Source organism: Panthera uncia, chromosome E3, assembly GCF_023721935.1.
Source record: "Panthera uncia isolate 11264 chromosome E3, Puncia_PCG_1.0, whole genome shotgun sequence".
Classification (NCBI taxonomy): Eukaryota; Metazoa; Chordata; class Mammalia; order Carnivora; family Felidae; genus Panthera; species Panthera uncia.
Genome location: NC_064815.1, coordinates 15758699 through 15785469, shown reverse-complemented (window position 1 = coordinate 15785469; position 26771 = coordinate 15758699). Strand labels below are relative to the sequence as shown.

Below are 26771 nucleotides of genomic sequence, written 5' to 3'. Positions count from 1 at the left end.
CTGGTGGGCCAGATGCGGACCTCGGGCCGTAGTCTGCAGAGCCCTGGTCTAGGCCAGCGTACCACATTTAGAAGCAGAGCCCGTCTGCCTCGGTAGGTAGGGGAAGGCCTCTGGCAACGTACCCTGCACCCTGGGGTGGGCACACCCCAACACTCCCCCGTGACTGCGTGCCTCGCGTACCCAGCCGCACCCTCAGCGCCGCCTGGAAGAGCACCCCATGTGCCACGGCTGTCCCGGTGACCCAGCCGGAACCACGTACCCCAGGCTCCACGGTCCCCCAAAGAACACCGTGGGCTCCACCGCTAACGTGCCCAAACAAGCGGTCTAGCCAGCGGTTCTCAAAGCGGGGTCCGGGGGCGGGTCACGAGGTCAAACTCTTTTCATAATACCAAGAGGCCGTGCGCCATTTTCCACTGTTTCTTTCAAGCGTAAGGTGGAATTTTCCAGACGCTACACAGCGCGCGATCATTGCCCCGACGGCTTAGCGAATGTGGACCCGTGTGCTGTCGTGATCTAGTATCTCTGTTTTAATTACTAACAGGGTAAATAGCAATATTACGAGCCACCGAGACAAGAGCTTTGGTCTAACTTTGAAGCAGACGAACAAACCCCGGGACTCCAAAGTCTAGTCCAACATTCCACCACACCCACACGCCACGCGCCTCAGTGACAGTGCACTTAGAGCACCGTGACATGCCCACTGAGCCCCAGGGCGCCTCCCTTTTTTTTTTTTTTTTTTATAACGTTTATCCATGTTGGACAGAGAGACAGAGCGCGACAGAGGGAGACGTAGAGAGAGAGAGGGAGACGCAGAATCCGAAACGGGCTCCAGGCTCCGAGCCGTCAGCACAGAGCCCGACGCGGGGCTCGAACCCACGCACCGCGAGATCATGACCTGAGCTGACCGACCGCGCCACCCAGGCACCCCAGGGCGCCTCACTTCGAACACCACGCTCAGTCAGCTGTGGGGAAGCCCATTCAGCACCCCGCGCTCCAGGGCACCACCGGGACAAGTGAACTCCTGGGGTGAACGCTCTGGGCTCAGCCTCCCCCAGATCCCAGCTCCACTCGTGGCTTACTCGGACCCCATGAAGTTCAGCTGGTAGGACAGGCGGAGCTCAGCGCTGCAGTTCGTGGGCACATCCATGTTCCACTGGCAGACAGAGGTGCTGAGGTAGTCGGAGAAGCAGGTGGGCGCACGCAGGACCTTGACGCTCCCTGGGGAGACACAGGAGCGCCGTGTGCGGCCGGAGCCAGGCAGCAAGGGGCACGTGCAGCAGCGGGACAAGCAGGAAAGCGGGACAAGCGGGACCGAGGGGCCAACGCCACGCAAGGGAACCACAGTCCCAGGCACGGTTGTGGGCCGGCGTCCGGGGAGCTGGGGGCAGGACGGGGCTCTGCGGCGTCCCGGCTGGCATGGGGGCGATTCCCGATGTGGAAGACTGCCCCCCGCGGCAGGCCTACCTTGCCTCATGGCACCTCCACTGCTTGCCCTTGGCCAGATTAAAGGACGTTTCTAATCTAAGGCATTTCTAGTCTTTTCCATCACCACGGGCGTCTGCTCCAGAGCCGTGTGAGCAGGAGGAGGGCCGCCGTCCATTTGCCCGCTCCCGGACCCCATCCGTTCTGCACCCCTCTCTGGCTCAGGCGGCTGAACGCCATGGTCTTGGCACTCAGGCGCCCCTGTCCTCTGGCTGCCAGTTCGGTTCAGCCAATGTCAAGGGCAGCATGAAAGGCTGGGGTATTTCTTCCCACTGGCCAGTGGCAGAGCTGGGGTGTGAGGCCGGCAGGGCACGTACTGGGTTTGCCAAATCGTTCGAGAGCCCGACAACAGACAGGCAGGTGCCTTCTCGCTCTGATGCCCAGCACCAGCCTCCACAGCGGATACGTTGGCACACGCTCGCCGGATAAAGGACTTAACGTGTAAGGCAGAGTCTTAGATACCTAACAAAGATCTCAAACTCACCTCGTGTCCAAAACTAACGTCCGATTCCCCACCCCCCGCAAATACGTGCCCCCGACTCTGTTCTGTGCTGTGTTTTTCTATCACTTTCTAACGCTCTTTACAATTGACTTATAATTAGGACCCTGTGTCATTGGCCGTCCCCTCCCACTACAATGTAAGCTCCTCAAGGCCCGGAATCTGTGTTCCTTTCGCTGATTATCCTAGGACCCTGGCATCTAAACAGCCAATGAACGTTTGCTGAATGAATGAGTGGATGAATGAATGAGAGGTGGTGACTTACCAGAGCCTGCCGCCCACATCAGGATCAGACAGCTCACAGGGAACGTGAGCCCAGAGCAAAGTCGCCCCATTGGGAGATCCTAAGACACCTGCTGAGTGAAAGCGAGCCAGGTTAGTGCCAAGAATGAGCCCTCTGTGTTCACTAGAGCTCACCCTCTCTCTCTCTCTCTATCTACCTATCATCATCATGAAACGGTTGTGTTTCAGATGTACAAAGCCCACAATGCTTGCCCGCAAGAGACACTTCGTGAAAAAAATCCCATGACCTGCTAAGTTTAAGCAGCCCCTTGGACTTACGGGAGACCATAATGCACATTTGTGTGTAAAGGCTCTGATAAGTCCTGCGGCAAAGAAACTTATTTTTCTTCATTTAACCCAACACTTGCCAAATTTATTTCCCTACTCAACCTTCATCTGTATGTGTGTGTAGGCTAAACACCCAATTAAACCCCCAAGAGACTTACAATTCCTTGAAATGTACTTTGGAGATGTTAATCTGTTTAGCCTTACGGGGCAGGTTAAATGAACAGTAGACCCATGCAATGCAGTATTAGGTGGCCACTAAAAAGGATGCTGTTGAATGTGTTAGACTTACACCAATGGTCCCAATTCTTCCCAGTCCTCCTGGATCCATGTAACCTTGCGGTGCCCACCGCCTCCTTCCCCTCCCCCCCTCCCCCTCCCACTGCCCCGGGCAGGGCATTCTCCCCTGGCCTTCGATTTTGGGCTCAACCACGTGACTCGCTCTGGCCGGTAGAATATGAGCAAAAGGGATGCACTGAAGAAGCCTGCTTTTGCACGACCACTGTCTTAAGAACGCACGTGCCAGCCTGCTGGAGGATGTGGACACGTCGCATTCTGCATCGGGGAACAGGCAGCCACCCCCAGTCATGTGAGCGAGATCAGCAGATCGGCAGAACTGTGTAACCGACCCCAGGCCGACCACAGGGGCACAGGTGACAACCTCCAGCGAGGTTGGCCACGCCCAGGTAAGCCGGCTCTCCCGGACCTGAGCTAAGTAAGCCTCTCCTGCTACATGCTCCTGGGGTTTTGTGCTTTATTGCCATTCTCCGTCCAGTCGTTCCCCACCACCTGGACTCCTAACCCCATAGACGACCTCTGTGTTTTGTGTTTCAGATAAATGGGATCGTACACTGCCCCTACTGTGTTAGATGCATCCCATGTAATACATGACTGGGGAATAGAAGTCAGCAAGCACAGACACCCAAAAAGAAAACACAGTTCCAATCCCTCCAAATCCCAAGGCCACGTACACGTTCGTATCAACTCTTCCAGATTTGTATCTGTACAAACAGGGAGATAAGTACGAATTTTGTTTCCCCAACTAGCAGCACCCTCTTCCTACTGAAACTTAAATTTTAAGCTTAATATATCATTAAATATCATTCCATACCACTAGAGATTCAAAGCATCCAATCAGTGGGATCTCCCTGTGTGTCACTGGATTTTAGCCTTTACTGATTACTCTTACTGCTTTGTTGTTCTTTGTTTTGTTTTTTTAAGGTATGATATTGATCTTTTTTCCTATTACAAAAGCCACACGGGATCACCGTAGACAATTCGGAAAAGAGAGACATGCAAACGTACAAGAATGCCTGTAGGGGGCGCCTGGGTGGCTCCGTCAGTGAAGCCCCTGTCTGGCTCTTCACTTCCGCTGGGGTCCAGGTCTCCAGGTCTGTGGGACCGAGCCCCAGGTCGGGCTCTGTGCCGACAGCGCGGGACCCGCTTGGGATTCTCCGTCTCCTCTCTCTGCCCCGCCCCTGCTCACAGGTGCACGCTCTCTCTCTCTCAAAACTAAAGAAACTTAAAACAAAAAGGAACGGCTGTAATTCCGTCACCTGGAAAAACGCCCCTGGAGACATCTGGCATCCAAATCTAGTCCTTTCCACGCGTACCTAGTTTGACAGATCGGGCCGGTACAACGTCTTCTGTTTTGGAGCTTGTGCTTACATCCTGCCCCCCTCCCTCCTCTCCCCGCAATGGCTGTGCAGCGTCTTCCTGAAGTTTGAACACCTGCTCTGTCCCTTACTCGTTATGAACGTTCAGCAAACCGCTTAGCCCCTCCGTGCCTCAGTTTCCCGCCCGGTGAAGTGGCGCTAGGAACGGCCCCCACCTGACCAGGGTGCTGTGGGCACTGAATGGGCTAACACGCGCAGGGTCCTCAAACAGTGACCTGAACACAGCCACGGCCCAAGGAGTCGCTTTCGTGAAGGGAAATGCTCCGCAGTGGGATCTCGCCGGGTCAAGGGGCGTGCGCTTCCCCCCACGGCACTCGCGGCACGTGGCGCCCTCTAAAGCGCGACGTATGGAGGAGGCAGGTTTCCCGGCGATGCTCACAGCATCCGCTCTCCCTGTCCCCGTGTGGGTCTCGACCTCCGCGTCGCATTCAGCCAAGCAACGGCCAGGCTTCCTCCTGGGGCTTGGGAGCTATGTGCGGTTCAAGGCAGTCCCGTGGTCATCATCGCAGCGTGGGCCTCCTTACCTGCAACGTGCAGATGAGACGGAGCCTAACCTCGCAGCTGTACTGCAGAAACGAAGAGTCGCGCGGACCTGAAGCCTTCCGCCCGGTGTCTGTGCAGCATGGGGGGGGGGGGGGTTATGTCCCTGCCGGAAGCTCCCCAGGGACTCTGTTCCCCTTGCAGGGCCTCCCCAGCGGGGCCCCGCCCCCCTCTCCACCTGGCCCAGCACCTGTGCACGGTGCTCCCGCCACCGGCCACATCCTCGCTCCTTGCTGCTCGTGAAACACACGAAACCCATTCCCGAGTGCACACCTTCCCCCTCAGTCTGTCTCTGTTTTATTCATTTTATGTATTCGTTTGTTCCCAATGAATAAATCACTCCTTAAGGCTCCAGTGTATATTTCGGAGAAGGAGGTCATTCATTCTCCTGCAGCCACAATGCAACTGCCCAAATCAGGACATTAACACTGACGCATGACTGTCGGCGGGTCCGCAGACCCTATTTCCGTCTTGCTCGTTGCCTCCACAGAGCTCCTTCTTTTTAAAATTTTTTTTTTCTTAATGTTTTTATTTATTTTTGAGACAGAGAGAGACAGAGCATGAGCAGGGAAGGGGCAGAGAGAGAGGGAGACACAGAATCGGAAGCAGGCTCCAGGCTCCGAGCCGTCAGCACAGAGCCCGACGTGGGGCTCGAACTCGCGGACCGTGAGATCATGACCTGAGCCGAAGTCGGACGCTCGACCGACTGAGCCACCCAGGTGCCCCTCCACAGAGCTCCTTCTAATGAGTCCAGGATCCGAGCAGGGAAAGTGCATGACGAGCCTGGAATCCTTGTGTCAGAGAGTAAGGACGCACTCCAAGAATGATGGGCTCCCGTCAAAAAAAAAAAAAAGACACAGGAGCCAGCTAAACCGCGTCCACCGGCCCACACGGGCACAAGTGAAGCACCCCAATAAAGGTACAGTAACCAACCGTAACCCCTGGAGTTCAATAGGGGTGCGGGAGTCTGTCCCGATTTAGATCTATACGCGGGGCAGAGAGAGCGGCTGTATTTCAGCAGGGGCAGCCTCTAAGCATCTGCCCACAAAATTCGTATTGTCTATTGACTAACGAATCAAAACGCTTGTTAACTTTACCGCATCCTATGCTTCATATACGTGTGTGCGTAAAATCGGAGATGATGCAGAACCCTGGGAGGCCCCACCTTCAACCAAGTGGTCAAAGGTGACATCTCCAGGAACGGGACAAAGCAGGGTCATGAGCTCTCTGAGACTATCCCCTGAGAACATAGCCTTCCTTCTCTGGCGATGCTGCCCCAAGGGCACAAATCACAGGGGAGTGTCAGACAAACCTAACGGAGAAGTCTATAAAAGAACTTGCCTGTGGTTTTCCAAAAAATGCTGGGGGCGGGGGGGGGGGGGGGGGGGGGGGGAGACAAAAGGCAAGGAAAGTCCAGAACAGCTGTTCTTTTTCAGTTGCCTGTCATCCTGAGAGCTGTCATTTGTCTTGTTCACTGCCAGGTTCCTGGTGCCTCTACGTTGGTGCCTGGCGTATAACAGCTGCTCAGTTAATGTTTGTGGAATAAAGTCATTTTGGACATGATGTGGGGCCTCTAATGGGCTCAGCACGGGTCTGGAAACCCTCCCCAGGGGGAACCTGGTATCTGTTCCAAGCCCCAACTCGCTTCCCTTCAAGAGTCACAGTGAAGAACAAGGAAGAAGGGGCGGGAGTGGAGCGGTGGACCCGTGACGCTGGTGTCCTCTACGAAGTCCTGGTGACGCTGCCTCGGACAAGTTCACACGGGGCCACAGCCTCCTATGGCAGAGACGGCAAAGGTGTCACTTTCGCCCCGATTTCGAATGAAGAGAAACAGAGAGGGCAAGACGTGCGTGCAAGGTCACACAGCAGCCCAGCGTCCGTTTGCACGCCTCCACGGCAGGACGCTCAGCTCCAGGTCATGGCTGAGCAGAACTGAGACTGGAAACAGTTTCCTTAGATCGAGCCAAAGATTTGTGTAAACACAACCCCTCTTGTCAAGTGCTCACATTGTGCCTGGCACTTAGCTGAGTGCGTTAGGAACATTACCTTATTGAATCTGCCCAAGAGCCCTGCTACATGGGCCATTACTTCCGTTTTCGACCTGAGGGAACTGAGGCCAAAGAGGTCAAATAGCTTGCCCGTCAGGAACCACAGCTGGCAAGAGGGGAGCGCTAGAGTCAGAAGCCAGTCTACTGGCCTCTGAGCCCGAAGTTCATTCTGGCATTATCAGTGCCTTCACCTTCTCCAAGGACTGCAGAAAGGGCTCAACTGGGTGAATGAAATAAGCCAGGAAGAGCTGGCCCCCCTGCTTGCCAATTTCTTTCTTTCTTTTTAAAATGTTTTAATGTTTATTTGTTTTTGAAGGAAAGAGAGAGCGTGAGCAGGGGAGGGGCAAAGAGAGAGGGAGACACAGAATCTGAAGCAGGCTCCAGGCTCCGAGATGTCAGCACAGACCTGGACGCGGGGCTTGACCTCACAAGCCTCGAGATCACGACCTGAGATAAAGTTGGATGCTTAACCGACTGAGCCACCCAACGCCCCTGTCAATTTCTAACGTAAGCTGCCCAAGCAAAGAACCAGAAACAGCAGAAAAGACTCAGGGCTTTTGATGTCTGCAAATGCCCCACACGCCATAGGTGAAGCAGCACCTTTTTAAAAAAAAAAAAAAAAAAAAAAAGACAAAAAAAAAGCCAGTGAAAGTCATATTAACAGAGATATGAAAGCCAGGACAAAGGAGGGGACAGTGCCCAACCACACCTGTGTATCCCTTTGGAAGAAACCCTGCTGATCTGAAGCTTGTCTAGAGGATGATTGATAACTGACACAGAGAGGGCTTGAAAATCCCAGAGGGCCTAGGAAGTTTTTGCCTGAATGTTCTGCCCCCCTACACCCTATAGGCTCATGATTCACTTAACAAACATACAATATTTCCCACGTGCCAAGTTTCCTTGTGAACACCGCACTTTGATTAATTCATTCAATACTCAACGCAGCCCTATGAAGTAGGTACTATTCTTTCCCCCATTTTTAGATGAGGCAACCAAAGCACAGAAGGAGTAAGTGACTTGTCTGAGGGTACAGAGCCGTGGAGGTCACGAGATCTGAACAGGGGCCATCAGGTTCGGGGGCCTCAGCTCCTAACCACTATCTCTGTCTGGAAGGCACAGTCCTTAATGTTCTGGAGATCACTGATCCGTCTGAATATGTGATGCAAACTCCAAACCCTCCTTCTCGAAAAGTGCACACGTTACATTTTGCATCCCATTTTAGGGGTTCACAGCTCCCCCACAGCCCAGGCTAAGGGCTCCAGGTCAAAGACCCCTCCTCTAGGCAATGAGTGGTTTTTAAGGGTCTTTGAATTAAATTTCTTTTAAGTTTATTTTGAGAGACAGAGACAGGGGGGAGGGGGCAGAGCATGAGTGGAGGAGGGGCAGAGAGAGAAGGAGACACAGAATCAGAAGCAGGCTCCAGGCTCTGAGCTGTCAGCACAGAGCCCGACGCGGGGCTCGAACTCACGGACCACGAGACCACGACCTGAGCCGAAGTCAGACGCGTAACTGACAGCCACCCAGGTGCCCCTTAAGGGTCTTTGAACAGGGTTGTGGCAAGATTTTCCAAAGGGCTAGTCTGGGGCTGAGAGAATGATGGGGCAGGGGCACGGTGGGCGGCAAGGAATTAGCAGTTACTGCAAACATGAGTCACTTCGTTTCTTCGCCACACTGCAGGCAGAATCATTTTTTTTTTAAGTTTATTTATTTTTGAGAGAGAGAGAGAGGGTGGGAGAGAGGCAGAGAGAGAGAGAGGGAAACACAGAATCCAAAGCGGGCTTCAGGCTCCGAGCTGTCAACACAGAGCCCGATGCGGGGCTCAAACCCACAAACCATGAGATCATGACCCGAGCCAAAGTCAGACGCTTAACCTGCTGAGCCCCCCTCAGGCGCCCCGGCAGAGTCATTTTAACATCAGAAACCAGGCCATGAACTGCCTGCTCAAGCCCTTCGTTAGCCTCTGGCTCCCAAAGGGTGTCTTCGCCCAGGGACAAGGATGCCTGGAGTTCATGGCCCATCCAAGAGGAGCATCTCTGACTCAGCATTCAACCCAAGCCCGGGAGTGAAAACAGCCAATCCAAAAGGGTGCAGCCTGTGTGATTCCATTTATGTAACATTCTTGAAATGACAAAATTATGGAAATGGAGAACAGATGCACAGGCGGCGGGTAGGAAGGGAGGTCCGTGTGGCTATAAAAGGGCAACACGGGGCTCCTCGAGTCGCGGCTGCTGTGCTGGCGAAACAAACCTGCACACGGGGTGAAACTCCACAGAACCAAACACCCGCAAATGGGTACAAGGAAAACAGGGGTGCTCAGCGGATCCCATCAATGTCAATATCCCGGTTAGGCTATTGTGTTTTGTGAGACGGCACTCTTGGGCAGCAACGGACTCTGTTATTTCTTACAATTGTGTGTGAGTCTACAATCGTCTTAAAATAAGAAGTGTAAGAAATGCAAAAACCCAAACCAACCAAACAAAACCTTAAGCCCCCTGATGATCTGGCCCGGTACACATCCACCGTTGCCTCCCACCCCGTCCCCGTCCCCCACGAGCCTTTGGTCCCACTGGCCTCCGAGCACCTTGACGCACTCCTAAGCCCTCTTCTCCCTCACAGCCTTTACACCCAGAAACCCTACCCACTGAGGGTGCCCCCCTGTTAACTGCTCATCGCAACACCCTGTTTATTTCTGTCCTACACTTATCAGCATCTCTGTTCGTATCACTGAGGTTACACATGTGAATGTTTATTTCAGAACGTAGCCGGCAAAGACTGAGAGATCTGACTGCAAAAATGTTTTCAACTTCCCCAGTTCAAAATGCACCACTGAAAAAAAAAAAAAAAAAAAGCAGGACGCCTCGGGGGCTCAGGGCGTTGACTCCTGATTTCAGCTCAGGTCATGATCCCAGGACTGTGGGATCGAGCCCTGTGTTGGGGCTCCGTGCTGAGCGTGGAGCCTGCTTAACATTCTCTCTCTCTCTGCCTCTACCTCTCTCCAGCCTCCCCTCTCTCAGATTTAAAAAAAAAAAAAAAAAGCAAGCAAAGACTAGACAAAGATAGCAATCTACATTGTAGACAGCTAATGACCTTCCTATAAAGAGACCTTACAAATCAGTAAGACAAACATCCCTTTAAGAAAAACAGGCAAAGGGGGGCGCCTGGGTGGCGCAGTCGGTTAAGCGTCCGACTTCAGCCAGGTCACGATCTCGCGGTCCGTGAGTTCGAGCCCCGCGTCAGGCTCTGGGCTGATGGCTCAGAGCCTGGAGCCTGTTTCCGATTCTGTGTCTCCCTCTCTCTCTGACCCTCCCCCGTTCATGCTCTGTCTCTCTCTGTCCCAAAAAAAAAAAAAAAAAAAAAACAGGCAAAGGTGGGGCGCCTGAGTGGCTCAGTCAGTTAAGTGTCCGACTTCAGCTCAGGTCATGATCTCACGGTTCCTGGGTTTGAGCCCCGCACCGGGCTCTGTCTGTACTGACAGCTCAGAGCCTGGAGCCTGCTTCGGATTCTGTGTCTCCCTCTCTCTCTGCCCCTCCCCTGCTCACGGTCTGTCTCTCCCTGTCTCTCAAAAATGAATAAATGTAAAATATTAAAAAAAAGAAGAAAAAAAACAGGCAAAGGGCATAAATTATTCACCCAAGAACTATTCCACGTTGGCAAAACATGAAACAGCCCCTCTCATTCTGCTGCTAGTTTGCAATGTTCTGAGTGTAGAGGATCACCCATACCATTTAAATTATTTGTCTATATATGTATTGTTTTTCCCCCCTGCCCCACACACCCCATCAGAAGGCAAGCCCCATGAGGACAGAGCTTTATGGTCATTGTTTTGTCCCCAGGACCTGAATAGTGCCTGACACATACATAGTGTATGCTCAATAAACATCTATTAAATGAGTGGCTAAAAATCAAGAATAACAGATCCTGTAATCTATTTTCAAACACGAGGTGCCGAGCTGTTGCTTATGACGATTGCCGTGCATACACCTCTATAAGGCAGGCTGCCATTGAAACCCCCATTTTACACAGGAGGAGACAGAGGCACAGAGAAGTTACACAGCTAGGATTTGAACCCAGGCAGCCTCACTCCAGAAGCCACGTGCCTGACCACTTGTTTTTGCCGCCTCGTGAAATGCCATCCCTGGCCCCCTGGGAATGCGGTGTTATGGCCAAAACTGAGGCCTAGAGACGGGCAAGTGACAAAACCAAGGTCAGGGAGGTAGGAAGCAGCACTTAGTGAAAGCCTGAGCCAGGAAGAGGTCAGAAGTGCTCTGAGTGGGAAAACCCTCCTGCTGGCAGTGAAATACACTTAACTCACTCTTTCTGTTGGGGAGGAGGGGAGTGGAGAGTCTTGAAATGTCAAGGCCGGTGGCAGTCAGGCAGTGACCGGACAGGCTCTTCCTGAGCCCAAAAGGGTTGCAAGGCCGCCCACACGGGCTCCTCTTTCCTCTCTTGACCGCAAACCGGCTCAAAGTGGGGCTGGACGGGCAGACAGGATGCAGCCAGTCCCATGAGGAGCGAGCGCATGTGAAGAGGAAGCCGATGACAGCAGGGGCTGACGGTGGCCTCCCTGGGGGGAGCCACCAGCCCCTGAAACTCCACAGTCTTAAGCCAGCCTGGAGCTTCCTCTGGCCTCCGGGACAGCTAGGCCAGTCTGGCGGGGAGCCAGGGGCACACTTCTCCTCCCAGCGGTCGCCTTCCCAGAAGCGCTGCCCGGCAGAGGTTCCCGGAACCGGCAGCCGCGTCAGCAGCCCCGCCTGGCCGGCAAGGCAGGCCAGGCCAGGGCCCCAAGACCGAAAGCCGAGTGAGGAGTGACGGCAGGCTGCCTCCACTACTGCTGGAGGCAAGAACCGGCCACCTTGGCCAACAGAGCCCAGCGGGCTCCCCGTGCACCTACTGTGTGCTCCCAGCCTTTGCCCGCGTGTATTCTCGCGGCGGGTGTTACTAAGTGCCTACTACGTGCTGGCGACCGCAGACGTGGGAGAAGCCACTCATGCATTCACTCATTCACTTCCTCCCTCTGACAAGTACTTGAGAAGATAAGTCACTGGAGGTTTTTGAGCAGAGACGTGACATTATGAGACGTTTTAAGCCATCTCTCCGCTTATGTGGTCTACAGGGCCCACGGGGTGAAGGGCAGAAGCAGGTACTGGTGAGGAGCCTCCTGCGCTGGTCCAGGCAGCAGGTGCCGGGAAGGGGTCTGTAAGAGCAGGCTGGATTCCAGATCTGTCGAGGGCACAGCCAGCAGCATTTGCTGACCGCACAGACTTTGCCAAGAGAAGAGAGCCATCAAAAAGGCTAGATCTGGTCTTGTCAGGATGCCACGCAGTGTGGGAGGGACCCATGCGGGAAGCAGGCCTGCAGAGGGGCTGTGGGTACGACGAGGCTGTCGGCAGGCAGCCGTCAGGGAGGATCCACGCTGGTCCTCGAGGGTCAAGTGTCCCTAGAGGGACTCCCCAGGGGAGGGCAGGGGTGCCGTGTGCAGAGGGAGGAAGACCTTCCCACGCACGGGAGGCGCCGTGGACTCCGTGAGGGCAGGCCACGTCGCGTCCTCTGTAAGCAGAAGGCCAAGCCCGGCGGCCGGTGCAGGGTACCTCCTCAACAAGCAACCCTGCGTCTCCCACCTTGTTCTTATTTCTACATTTACACGGTGCTCCCCCAGTGCCAGCCGCTGTTCTAGATGCTCTAAGTCCTCACTGTGAGGGGGCGACAATAATTAAGCCCATTTTTGATCCTGAGGAGTCTCGGGAGAAGGCAAGAGACGGGGGAAGTGACGAGTGAAGGATGAGTGAATAGCCAGGGAGGATGGAGGGCATGGCCCATCCCCCACCCCGCAAGATAGGCCGTGGGCTGCAGGGACGGACAGAAGGAGAGGTCAGTGGGGCCAGAAGACAACACTGCCAACCAGGCACAGTGCGTGGTTCAGACCCCGTCCATCCCCAGTGCAACGGGGAGCCACTGAAGGCTGTCAGGCAGGGCAGGAGCAGGTGCACCTGCCAGAAAGTCCACTGCACCTTAGGTGTGGAGAAGGGCTGTAGGTTCAAGGCCGAGGTGGCCGGGCTGAGGGGCGTGCTGGGTGCTGCTGGAGACGAGGGGCAGACTCAGCCCTGCACGGGAGGTAAGGGTGGTGAACTTGCCGATGGCTGGCAGTGGGTGCCAGGAAGATCACGCGCCCCCCATGCCGGGGACACGGGGAGTCGAAGCAGGTGGTGGGGAGTGGGCATCCAGTCCGGAAGGCAATATATTCTTTTTTTTTTTTAATTTTTTTTAATGTTTATTTTTGAGACAGAGAAAGGCAGAGCATGAACGGGGGAGGGGCAGAGAGAGAGGGAGACACAGAATCCGAAGCAGGCTCCAGGCTCCGAGCTGTCAGCACAGAGCCCGATGTGGGGCTCGAACTCACAAGGAGTGAGATCATGACCTGAGCTGAAGTCAGACGCTACACCGACCGAGCCCCCTAGGCGCCCCACGGAGGCAATACATTCTACTGGCCTGGAGCTCAGAAGGTAGGCTTGGGCTGGAGACAGGCCTGAAGGTCATTAGCCGTGTCAGAACCCACGCGGTTGCGCAGAGTTAGGGAAGGCCTTGTCTGAGGGGGAAAGGAGAGGGTTGGAGACCGTGGACCTCCTTCACAGGACATGGCTGGGCCAGACCCGCTGGAGGGGGCACCATCTTGGGGACAGGCTGGCCACTTTATGGCAGTGGGGACACTCGTGCTGGCTGTCCCAAGCTGCCAGTGGGAACCCAGGGGAGGCTGGACCTCAGAAGGTCCTGGAGGCCCCAGGGAGGAGGCTGAGCCTACGGGCCCTGTGTCCAGACGCCGCAGAGTCAGGAACGGCAGCTGAGCCCCGTCACTTGCAAGGCCATTTCTCTGTTTAGCACTTATCCCTTGAGGCTCACCACATGCACACACGTCCTGTACCTCGGTCCCAGCTCCCACGAGACCCGAGGCTGTGTCCACCCTGTTCACTGCTGGCACCCCAGAGCCATACGCCGCTCGGCACACAGCAGAGGGGCCATGGGTATGTGCTCAGTGCAGGAGGGCCTGGACGGCCATCCCTCATGAAAGCAGGGACACAGCTCCACAAGCTGGAATTTTCCACCTCTCACAGCTAGATAAACACTGACCAATTCTGGCTCCGAATTTCCTTAAATACCTTAATGCAGGCACCGATCTTGGCCACCCCCGGGGGAAGTGACTGCAGAATGCTGGTAATTGGGGCATTACCATGATTATGACATCTGGCCCCAAGATGCTGATTAGATTTTGCTGGTCTTAGGGACAGTCACGGCTCCCAGTGGGCCTGCTTCCCGAGGTCTGCAGAAGTCACCATGATTGCCCCTGTGTGTCCCCAGTTCCTCCAGCCATTAGAGACGATGCCCTGGGCCCTTCTGCCCAGGGGTTCCACCCCACCCCCCAAACTGACCGGCCACAGCCTTGGTCAGAGCAGACTGTCTTGCACTTACAAGTTAACCAACTCATTTAACCCTAACAGCAACCCGAGGAACAGGGCAGGTGCGGTTAGTACCCTCCCCACGGCAGACACGGGGGAAACTGACACCCAGAGGCCCAGGAACCTGCCTAAGAACCGCAGAGAGAGAGGGAAGCCGAGGCTCAGAGGCGTTCAGGGATCATCCAAGGTGACCAGGCAGGAAGTGAGTGAGCTGGAACTTGGCTTCTGTCCCTGTTTGCCCAGCCCTCCTCTGTGAACTTGTCTCAACAGTGACCAGGACTTTGCCCCCTGGGCAAACCCACAGCCGGTAGGTAGCATGTCAGCACAGGCAAGATCTCCCTGTTCACTTTCTGCCTGCAGACAGGTGCTGGGGGCAGAGGTCTCTCCCTGGAGCGCATCCTGCTGTCCACCCTGCCCTGCGCCAATGTTATCCCTGGCACGGTGAGGGACACCCGGACGCGTGGGGCCGCCCACGTGGGCAGCGACCTTAGAGCATCTGACACACAGAAGCCTAACTCTGGGCCTAAGTGTGCAGGCCCTGCCCTGCCCGGCTGACAGGCCTAGGCAAGCCAGGGGCCCTCTCAGAGCATCAGTCTCCTCGTCTGTGATGTGAGGACAGAACCACTTGCCTCGCCGGTCGCACAAGGGGACGGAGAGACCACAGCGGGGTGGAAGAGGCACTAGGGACAGCGTTGATGGAGCAGGTGGCAAAAGCCCATCTTCAAGCACCAAGGAAACGCTCCGAGACCCTGAGTAGCGACAGCGGCCATGACAACCGTGGTCAGGTCTCACGGGCGCGAACTGAATGGAGGAAGCCGGGTTCCAAAGGGCAAAACTGATTCCATTTACATCAAGTTCCAGAGGAGACAGCCCTTGATCCTGGGGGTCAGAGGTCAGGGAAGTGTCTTTGGCGGGGCAGGCAGGAGGGGACCTTCCGGGGGGCCGGTCAAGCTGGGTTACACACACTGCTTTGGGAAAATGCACGAAGCTGTGCACCGGCCTGCACGTAAGCTCACTAAGGAGGAAAAGGGAAAGAGATGGGGGAACGTGTGTGCGATCCGGGCTGAGGGGGCACGGCCGCAAACGTCTCAGCCCACCCGTGCTCAGGCCCACGAGGGTCCCCAAAGACCCCGCAGTCCACTCCCCAGCCTTTACAGGGGCCCCCGACTTCAGCCTACCTGCTTCTTCACTCACTGTCTCGGCGGGGGGGTCGCACAGCTCACAGCCACCTGCCCCAGACGACCCAGGTGTCTACGGGATCACAGACCCGACACCTCAATGGCAGAGAAGGGACAAGCCGCAGCGGGCGGGCACAGGCCCAGCCCTAAAGGGCAGCCGTCACTCTGTGTCAGCCACTTTTTGCCACATCAGCGAAGGCCTGGGCATTGCTAGGTCTCCTGATTTTTCAAAAGAAGCTAGAAATCCAGATTTCTATGCATATTTTCCTGATTTTTAAACGTTGGAAAAGAGTTCCATTTTCAAAAACCACACCACACATCTGTGGTCTCCCTTTGGCTTCCGACGACCAGCTGGTGTCATCTGGGGTGGGTGGGTGTCCTGAGACCACCCCCCCAGCCTCCTGGTGCACCGGCCCCACCCCCACCCCTAAAGGTGTTAAGGCTGATACCTTTCCCTCCCTTCTGTCCCTAGTTCCTCTTATTCATTATGGGATGTGGTTGTTATGGTGACAAGGAAGGGGTGGGGCTGGAGACCCAGCTTTGCCTGCTCTTTGGTGTCAAGGATCCTCCAAATTCTGCAAGCCCCCTGCCTTCCTCCTTCGTCGGGGAGGACGAGGAGCCCAAGAGCGGTCCTTACCAACCTTGTGCCCTCCCAGCGCTGCCCCCCACCCGTCCCCAAATGTGCCCCAGACTCCCCTCTCAGTGCCCACTTCCTAAGCCACCCCCTTGGGACACTGCTACTCAAACCCCGCTCCTTCCTCAGCCCTTCCCTGCCTGTCCCTCTGTCCCATGAGCAGTGAGCTGCACCTTCTTCCAGACCAGAAGCCCCTCCAGGCCAGAGACTGTGTCTTACTCGTGTATCTGTGAACAGCCCAGGAAGCCAACCAGGGGCGGCCACTGTGAAGTCGGCCTTCACCCTCAGGGCTCCGGCACAGTCCTCCCTCCCCCTCCCTCCCTCTCCGTCCCTCCCTCTCCTCACCTCTCCTCACCGTCTGGAAAGCCAGCCCATATTCACACCCAGTGACTAACTTGTAGGGATGTAGGCAGCTCCTTTTCTATTCTCCACTCTCATTATTTTTCCAGAAACCCGAGAGGAGAGGCCAAGTGAGTCATGTCCCCATTTTACAGATGAGGAAATTTAAGGCCCAAGCAGGCAAAAGGACTTGCCCCAAATTATGCAGCAAGTGGGTTACAGAGCTGAGTCTGAGAGATAATATATATATGTGTGTGTGTATATATATACACACACACATATATATAATTATTTTTAATTTATGTGGCTACAAGACTGTAGTCAAAGAAAATTCCTAGAAAAGTCCTTCAACTTTAGTGTTGAAGAAAAGAAGACAGAGAATTGGTCAAGAGACCAATGCGCATAAAGATAAGAGGTACGGGAATGAAGGAACACTGAATAAAATAAATTCAAGACAGCAAAGTATTAAAAGAGAGAAAGGTGGCTCTTTTATACTGATAAAAGGAGCAATTCACCAGAAGGAATAAATATCATGAACCCTTCTTCGATTCATGTTTTGTTTTTATATGCACCTAACAACACAGCTTTGAAAATAAAGCAAAAAAAAAAACAAACAAGAAAAGGTCAAGGTGAAATGAATAGATCCTTTATCAGAGCGGGAGATAAGTCAGATAGAGAAAAACACATAAAAACATAGAAAACATGAATGATGTAATTAGCAAAATTGATCTAAGAGCTCTATTTCTGAAACATTACACCCACCTTGGGGGAGCCTGGGTGGCTCAGTCGGTTGAGCCTCAGGCTCTGGATTTCAGCTCAGGTCATGATCTCACGGTTTGTGAGTTCAAGCCCCACATCGGGCTCTCTGTTGTCACTGCGGAGACTGCTTCAGATCTTTGGTCCCTCTCTCTCTCTCTCTCTCTCTCTCTCTCTCTCTGCCCCTCCCCCACTTGCACTCTCTCTCTTTCAAAAATAAACAAACATTAAAAACAAAACAAAAACCTCCACACCCACCAGAAAATATACATCCTTTCAAACACAAGTGGAAGATACAAAAGAAACTAACCAGAGAATCTTACAAAGATCTTCACAAATTCTCCATCACTGATATCATACAAGCCATAAATACTGACCACAATGCAACAAATTGAGACTCCAAGCATACAAGGATAACTTCAAAAAAAAAAAAAATCCATTCATCTTTAAAAACGTTTGAAGTGCGTAACACTTTTAATCAAAAGGGAAACTGAATTATTTTTGCATTGTGTCACAAGACCTGTGGAATGAAGCCAAAGGAGTACTCAAAGAAAAAAAAATTACAGCCTCTTAGCCTGAAGTAGATTTACTAGAAAACAAGAAAGCCTAAAAACAACTGCCAGCCTCAAATAAGGAGTCTCATGACAGAATATACTTTGACAGACAGCAGCTCGTGCAGAAGAGAGATCTGGAGGTTTTAGCTGGCAAGCCCAATGTACGCCCCAAGCGGGATGTGGTCACTATAAAGTATGATTGCAGGTTGTATCAACAAAGATATGGGTCCAAATCCAAGGAGGTGACAGTCTTCCTCCTCTGTGACTGGGCAGACACTGGGGGAAGCAATGGGTTTTATGTGAGACTTTGAGGAATCTGTTCATGTCTAAAGCCAAGCTGAATTCTCTACAATTCCTTGAGTCAGGAAGAGTGGTTGAAAGGACTATACCTGTGTAGTCTGAATAAGAGAAATATTGGGCTCAGGTTGGGGGGAGCTGGTTACTACTTCCAAGGGGGGCAGAACCAGAGTCGGAAAGTGAATGTTACCGGAAAGTGAGTTTGGCTAAATCTCAGGAAAGATTTTCTCCCAGTTAGAGCTGTCCAGCTATGAGGATCTGCCTTCCAGAAGGCCCGTGCTCTATGGCCAGGGGCAAGATCGTCAAGAGGCTATGGCTCCAGGAGCCTGGAGGACTGCCCGTCCAGAGATCTAGTGTCTCCCCTCTCCAGAGAGATTCCGTTTCCTCTTTTCAAAAGGCAGAACGCTTTCCTGGCTCCTTCAGGAAAACCTCAGGGCCTCCCCAGTTCCCCAAAATGGCTCTGGGTGACTGTGCTCCCCTCATTTCTGACCGTGAAACGTAGTTCTCTACTCCTTGGGCTGTATGGCTCAGAACAGTGGTTAAATGCATAGGCTCCCAGGTCAGCAGCCGTGGGTTTGAATCCAGACTCTGCCCCCTTGGAGCTGTGCCACCCAGATCGGCCACTTACCCAGAGCCTCAGCTTCCTCCTCGGGGAAACGGGGAGGCGCCCACTCATCTACCCGTGTTCACCCAGCGCAGTGCCTGATCCTCACTGTATGCTCTGTGCTGTGGTGGATGTCACGGTCACGGTCACAGGCCGGGAACGTGCTCATTGGCAGAATGATCTGTAAAACGATCTGTATGATGATAGAATCACCCGTAACACCAATCCGGGCCTGACCACATCCAGGTGTTTTTTGTTTTTTTTTTTTTAATTTTTAACATTTATTTATTTTTGAGACAGAGAGAGACAGAGCATGAACGGGGGAGGGTCAGAGAGAGAGGGAGACACAGAATCCGAAGCAGGCTCCAGGCTCTGAGCCATCAGCACAGAGCCCGACGCGGGGCTGGAACTCACGGACCGCGAGATCGTGACCTGAGCCGAAGTCGGCCGCTCAACCGACTGAGCCACCCAGGCGCCCCCACATCCAGGTGTTTAAACACCGTGGTAAAGACTGGAGATGCTGGAGCTGCTGGGTTCACGGCCCCGCGCTGCCACCCGTGTGACCCCGGACAAGTTACTCAACTACTCAGTGCCTCTTTCTTCATCGGCAGAGTCTAGATAAGAGCAGTTCCTACTTGGGAAGGTTACTTTACAAGGTGAATGAGACACTGCAGGGATCTGGTTCCCGTTTTCCTCCCTGACCTATGCTCCTACCCCTCGGTGTCTGGCTCACTTCCATACCACCACATCAGCTTCCTTGTGGGTCAGATGCACCAAGCCTGTTCCCACCTCAGGGCCTTTGCACCTGCTGTTCCCGCTGCTGGAATCACTCTCCGGATGTCCATGTGCCTTTTTACCTCAGGTCTCACCTCAAAAGTCACCTCCCCCGCTAGACTGTCAGCTCTAAGAGGGCTCTCGTTTCTGTGTCATTCACCGCTGTGTCCCCAGTCCCTAACACGTCTGCTGAGCGAGTGGAAGCCTGGTGCTGACCCTCAAGACGTGTGTGTACCTGTTACTTTCAGGTGTGTGGTTAGTCCCTTCAACCCGCTGCTCAGAACTACAGTCCTTCCGCTAATATTAGGAAGGGTTCCACCAAACCCAGGAAGCCACGCTCTCTTCCCCTCACACGGACCCACTTCCTTCCTCTGTCCCTGGAGGAGGGAGGCGGGTGGAGGGAGGACTCAGATGCCCGCCCCGCTGCTGATCCTCTCCAGCCGGCTGGCACCCGGGCCTGCTTGAGACAAGTCCCAGAATCTCTAAAGCAAACTCGGAAATGCCACGCGGGCCCCCGTGGGTGAGAATGAGTCAGTCAGAGCCAAACCCGAAATCTCAGACTCACGGTCACATCTTGGAAAGGCAAGGACATGCGAGTTTAGACAGAACTGTGCGCCCAGAGCCAGGGACAAGCAGCGGGCCAGGAGGCGGGGTTGGTGGGGTGGATGAGACCTTCCCTGAGGGCTCCCTCCCCACCCGTGGCCCATTCTTCCCCGGGGCCTCTGCCCCACATCGTCCTAAATGTGGCTCCTCGGGAGAGGCTCCCGCAAAGTCCACCCTCACCCGGCTTTCGTTTTCCTCCCCAGTCCTGACGGGGTCCTGAAGGTCCCTGTCCTCTTGTGTGAAATCCCCGGGGACCAGGCATGTCTCAGAAGTCACAGTAACTCAGATTATAGACAGGTTATTGAGGATAAAATCCCACCAGGCGTAACCACCCACCCTGCCTCCCTCCCCCCATGGGTCCAGCACTACCCCCTCCCTCCCCCCCATCGCTGACGTCAATTTCTCCACAGGGCAACACATAAGGGTTGGCGTCCAGGGGGATTAACAAACACACCAAAGAACCCCCTGATTAGTTGCCCTCAGTTCTTGCTTCCAACTGAATGATGGAAAACCTTGTCGGTTTTCAGAACTTGCAGAGTTCAGAATTAGGAATAAGGGTGATACATGTGAATGTGTTTGCTTAGTTGTGTATCGCCCGTCTTCAAACTAGAATTTAAACTCTAGGAGAGCAAGGACTTTGTCCAATACTCGGTCAGTAGCTCCTGGAACATATAGGTGCTTGATGAACATTTGAAGACATGAATGAGCTAGCCAGGTGCTGGATATGGAGAAGCGATTGTCCTAAGAAGAGAAACCGCCATCGCTGAGCCGTGGGCAAGGTGCCTGTAAAAACTATGCCCTGAACACCCCCCAATAGTCATTTTCGTGACAAGCAAACCAAGGCTCACAGAGGTTAAGCAAGTGCCTCATGATCACACAGATAGGAAATAGCAAGGTCAGATCTGAACCCGGGGCCCCTGTCTGCAAGCCTGTGTCCTTCTCTCTGCCTCCTGCTCAGAGAAACAGAATGACTCGATGGCAGTCAGAAAACAGGGAGACAGCCCTGGGTGACGCTGGTTGCCCTGGCCTCTGCAAGAGCCTTCAGTCTCCCCTGGGCTTCCTGTCCACACTCTTGCAAAGGGCAAGTTCATACACAGCCAGGGAGCCACTGGCCTGTCTTCTAGCCTAGCCAAGGGAATTCTGGCCAAACGTGACTGGGCATGTGGAACGCTCAGAAAGATGTCCCTCTTGCTAACCTGAGCAAACTGACATAGCGGGAGAGAACTCAGGCTGGGGAGAAAGGCAGATTCAAATCCTTCCCTGTCGCTCCTAGACAACATGGCCTTAGGCAAGGCCACTGCACACATCTCTGGGTCTCAGTTTCCTCCCTGGCAAAATGGATCGATTCCATCCCATCCAATGGGGTTCCTTTATTTATTTAACAAATACATAGTGCTCAGTCAGTACCAGGCACTGCTCTGGAGGCTCGACATGTATCTGTTCACTTAATCGTTGCTACAATGGTATAAAGCAGTCACTGTAATTTCGTAAACGGGGAGACTGAGGTCCTGACAAATTAGTAAATTGGAAAGCCAGCATTTGAACCTCGGCAACCTGGCTCCAGAGTCCATACTCGTTACCTCCACGCTATACTTCCTAACGGGTAAAAACAGTCATGAACATTTGTTGTGCATGTACGACGCTTTGGAAACTGTGTTAAGTATCTTATAAAACATGATGCCCTTAGCCTTCGTGAAAGCCCAGCCTGACAAATGTGAAGCACCCCGGGGGGCTCTGTCCCTGCCTCCCTTGCAGGTGCCATCAAAGGCAGCTGAGGGCAGAGGGCAGCACCTCCATTCTGGGGGGCAGGGGAGTAGGGGTGGAGGGAGAGGACGGGTCCAGGACAGGCCCTCTCCTCACTTCTCCCACAGTGCATTTCAGCTGCGTTGCTAAATCAGAGCATCTGGAAACTGACTGCCTCAGGGGACCACCTCCCTGCCCCTGCTGTGTGGTACAAAACACATCAGTTACTGAGCTGCTGCCCGGAATGTGGAAATCTTCAGGTGATCCCAGATCTGCTGGTAACTGGGCGTGTGGTAACCAGAGTGCCTGACTCACGAGTGGTTTTCCCTCCCTGCTGCCTTCCCAAGGCCTCCCTCCAGCCTTGGCTGCAGGGATCCGGGGGCACCCAGGAATCTGCATTGTGGTTTTTATGGCTCGGGCTGAGGTGAAGTGCACTGGGCCACACTCTTCAGCATGGCATTCAAGGCCTTCCACAACGTGGCCAGACGCACCTTCCCATCCCTGTCTGGCTGCCCCCCCTCCCCCGGCACCTCTCCCTCAGGCCTCTCCCAGCTGCTCCCAGCTGCTCCCTCCCATTCTCCCGCAGCCAAGCTCCCCCGCCCCTCTTCCAAGGCTGGCTCAGGGGTCCCCGCTCCATGAAGCCTGTCCCTGCCAGGTGATCACCCCTACTTGCGCGAGCCCCCCCTGAAAGGCAAACACCAGTGCTATTTAGAGCAGTGTCCTGTAGGAGCCCAGCGGGTGCTGATTAATGAATGGATGGCTGCGGGAGGTTGCCCCCCCCAACCCCTTGCTCCCTGCCAACACCACAGCATCCACATCTGTAACCACTGGGCAGGTGAGCTGCTCTTGAGGAGTCTTTGCAGGACTCTGGAATCCCCTGACCGTGGGGGGACACCCTGGACAGAGGTACACCTCACCCTCAGTTTCCCCATCGGACTTTAGGATTGTAATCAAGGCACTGATGTCCCAGAAAATGCCCAGGCTTCTAACAGGCCACCCTTAGGGAAGGAGCAGCAGGGGTGGAACCTGGGAGGCAGCTGGGGAAGAGCAGAGGCTAGGACCCCGCAGGGATGAGTGCTGGCAGGGGAGCCATCTGCAAATCCCAGCAGCAGGACCACTGAGGGTTGCTTGGTCCCCAGTCTTGCTTGATATAAGAAATCCAGATGTTGTGGGTTTTTAAAACTCCAGATTCCTAGATTTACTGAATCGGAACCTCACTGAAGACAGCCCGGGAATCTGCCTTTTAATAAAATCCCTTGGATAATTCGTTTATGGGGTAGTTTGACAAATATTGCCGACGGGTGGACCACGACAGGCTCTGGCGTCAGAACCGCCTGGGTTCGAATCCTGCCGCACCCTTTCCAGGCAGTTGTCCACCTCGGGCAAGTCATTTAAATTGCCTGTGCCACACAGCGTCCTCCTCTGAAAAACGGACGGACACACGGCACCGACCAAAACAGTTATTTTGCGATTTAACTCAGAATACGTTCAATGCTCAGGACAGAATCTGTACAAAATGAGTCCAGTTAAATGACCGCTATTGTTACTGGGTCTACCCAACGTTCAAGTAAGGAGACAAGGAGTCGACTGGGCCCCGTTTCCCCAGATGCCTCGACCGGGTAACCAAGTTCAGTTTTCGGAACTCCCCCTCCCCCCCTCCGCCCCAATCCTCACCCATTTCCTGCGCGCGGGGCAGGGGGTGATCGCTGGGACACTGGCGCTGCATGGCCCGAGCCCCGCCTCACCCCACGCTCACGACGGCCCCGGGTCCCCGAGGGGCCGTCCCCGCTGGCGTCTCCGGGCCAGCACGAGTTTGGGGGGCGCGCCGGGGACCCCGCTCCGCGCGTCCGCCGCCCCCGGGGGCGCCCGGGCCGAGCCGGCCGCCGCTCGGGGCGCGGGGAGGAGCGGGCTCCGGGCGACCCCCGACGGGGTCTGGTCGGCCCGGGGGTCCCCGTCGCCTGGAACCCCGCCGGCGGCCGAGCCCGTCCCCCGGCCGGTCCCCCGTCTCCGCCGCGCGCATCGGCCCGCGTCCTACCTGCGCGCCCCGGGTCCATTCGCCGCGCCGGCGCCGGAGCGGGATGTGGGGGACCCCCGGTCGGCCAGTCCTGCCCGCGCCGCCCGGGGCTTTCCTGGGCGCGCGAGCCGGCCCGCCCCGGCTTCCTGCGCCCCGCCCCTCCGCAGGCCCCGCCCCTCCGCAGGCCCCGCCCCGTGCCCCCGCCCTCCCCGCCCTCCCCGTGCCTCCCGGCCGCCCACTGTCCCCGCCTGGCTCCCGGGCCCGCCTCCTCGCCCGCGCGGCCTCTCCCGCCAGAACCCCGCAGTGCTTCCCCCTGGCTCTCCGAATGGCGTCCCGGCTCCGGCCCCCAGCCTCGCGTCGCAGAGGGGCAGGTGCATGTGGGGCTGGGGCGTTGGGCGGCTTTCATCCCTCTGCCCTTCCCAAAGGCCCAGTTTCTGCGAGGTGCCCCTGTGCGTTTGTTCCTTCAGTGTTTCCTGAGCGCCTGCCTTATGCCGGGGGCCCGAAAAATTTAGATAGTGGAACAACTCTTCTGGCAATAGCTGGTAAGATCTGGCAGGCTCTGTTGTGAGGCACTGCATGTAGTAATTTATTTAACTCTCACAACTACCCTAGGAGGGAGCTGTATTACTATCACTCGTTTTACGGATGGGGAAACTGAGGCACAGAGGGGCAACTTGGTGAGAATCGTGCAGCAGGTGTGGGATTTGAGCCCAGGCCCCGTAGACCACTAACCACTGGACACCATAAAAACCCCAATGGAGCCAAGCAGTAGGGAAGAATGCTAAGAGAATAAAATATTTCAGGTGACAAGAGGTCCGGAGAAGAAAGTAAAGCAGAGAGGGACCTATTAGGCCAGTCGGGGTCGGTGGTTGAAAGGTGTCCCTGATGAAGACACGTTTGAGCTGATCCTGAACAGAATATGGGGGAAGACTAGTTCAGGGAGAGAAAACAGCAAGTGCAAAGGCCCTGGGGTGGCGTGTTGGAGTAATTGTCTGAAGGCTAGCTTGGCCGGAGAGACTTGAGGAAGGGAAAATGGAAGGAGGTAAGGTAAGAGGATGTGCTGACTCAGGCTGCGAAGTGCTGGAGATCCAGAGGGTAATTTGACCCCATCTTAGGCTCAAGGAGCTCCTGATCTCAGAGTAGAGGCAGAATCCTCACAGCCAAGGACAGCCCGATGGGCTTGCTGTGGTGGAGGGTGAGCCAGGGGAGCAGAGAAGCCTCTGGGAGGGGACACAGTACTTCAATTCTCTTTCGTTATTTTTCATGCACTTATTTTTCTCTCGGCCCTACTGTGTGCCTAAGCCTGTGACAAGTGCTGAGGACACAGATACGGAGATACGAAATAAATATGGACCCTGCTTACTGAGACCTTACAGTTCAAGTATTTGATAGTAGACAGTTTGGGGGGGGAGTCAAGGGTGGCTTCCTGGAGGACATGGCCTCTGACGGTCTCTCCAAAGATCAGTGCAGAAAAGGGAGGGAAAAGGGAAAGGCATTCAGGCAGAGGGGATGGGGCGAGCAAATACCTAGAGGTGAGAAAAGCTACAATAATTTAGCATGTATGTATTAATGCCTCCATGTGCCAGGGCCTGAGCTGGGGGCAGGAGAGAGTGAGAAATACCCATCCCCTGCTTTCTTAGCCCTGGGGGGTCAGGCGGGAGCCCTGACAAGTCACAAACGCAAGCAGTTGTGTGTAATGAACGCTGGATGGGGACAGCCAGGGCAGCCAGGGAGAGAGGCCTCAGCAAGAGCCAGGAAGCTTGGCCAGACAAGCTGTGAATTCCAAGAGGAATTCAGGTCAGATGGGAATTCTGCATTTCTTTTTTTTTTTTTTTTTTTAATGTTTTTATTTATTTATTTTGAGAGAGAGAGAGAGACCGAGCATGAGCAGGGGAGGGGCAGAGAGAGAGAATCCCAAGCAGGCTCTGCACAGAGCCCGACACGGGACTCGATCTCGTGAACCATAAGATCACGACCTGAGCCGAAATCAAGAGTCGGACGCTTACCCGACTTAATCACCCAGGCGCCCGGGAATTCTGCGTTTCACGTGAAATCCGCCAAGAGCAATGGCCGGGGGGGGGGGGGGGTTGGGGGCAGGTATAGGCATTGCGTCACTGACAAAGGTTTGTTCCTGCCTAGAAAAGCTTGCACGCACGTTCACACCCACCCTCACACCCACTCACTCACATTCTCCAAACACGTTCACGTGCATACATTCACACTCACGTACTCACACATCCACTCGCACACCCGCACACATTCACACCCACACCCGGGGACTCAAACTCATATACAGCTGACCCTTGAATGACATGGGGGGCTAGGGGTGCAGACCCCGGGGCAGTAGAAAATCCGCATGTAACTTTGACTCCCCAAAAACGTAAGTCCTAATAGCCTACTGTTGACCAAAGCCTTACAGATAACACAGTTGATTAAACCATATTTTCCATGTTGTACAGTTTTATATACTGTATTTTTAGAATACAGGAAGCTAGAGGGGCGCCTGGGGGGCTCAGCTGGTTAAGTGTCTGGTTCCTGGTTTCGGTTCAGGTCATGATCTTATGGTTCGTGGGTTCGAGCCCTGTGTCAGGCTCTGGGCTGACAGGGCGGAGCCTGCTTGGGATTCTCTCTCTCTCTCCCTCTCTCTGCCCTTCCTCCGTGCTCTGTCTCTCAAAATAAATAAATAGACATGTTTTAAAAGCTTTCAAAAAAATTTTTTTTAATATTTATTTTTGAGAGGTAGAGACAGAGCGTGAGCGGGGGAGGGGCAGGGAGAGAGGGAGACACAGAATCGGAAGCAGGCTCTAGGCTCCGAGCCGTCAGCACAGAGCCTGACGCGGGGCTCGAACCCACAAGCTGTGAGATCAAGACCCGAGCTGAAGTCGGACGCTTAACCGACTGAGCCACCCAGGCGCCCCATAAGTTTATATATTTTTTGAGAGAGAGGGAGAGAGCACAAGCGGGGAAGGGGGCAGAGAGAGGCACACAGAATCCGAAGCAGGCTCCAGGCTCCGA

General features: G+C 54.6%; 1 protein-coding gene across 3 annotated transcripts in view; it reads right to left on the bottom strand.

Annotated features, from left to right (window-relative positions):
- The window catches only part of IL4R (interleukin 4 receptor), a 41557-nt gene extending 17641 nt beyond the window's left edge, over positions 1-23916 (bottom strand). Inside the window, exons 1-3 of one of the 3 annotated variants that reach the window (XM_049638461.1) lie at positions 23778-23916; positions 2247-2337; positions 1080-1218 (exon numbers count right to left, since the gene is read on the bottom strand). In XM_049638461.1, coding sequence (XP_049494418.1) covers positions 1080-1218; positions 2247-2316 — 209 coding nt within the window. In that variant the 5' untranslated portion in view covers positions 2317-2337; positions 23778-23916. Of the gene's footprint in view, positions 1-1079; positions 1219-2246; positions 2338-3853; positions 7057-23777 lie in introns of those variants that run through there. The other 2 variants (XM_049638460.1, XM_049638462.1) reach the window with 2 other exon arrangements.
- Between the last annotated feature and the right edge of the window lie 2855 nt (positions 23917-26771).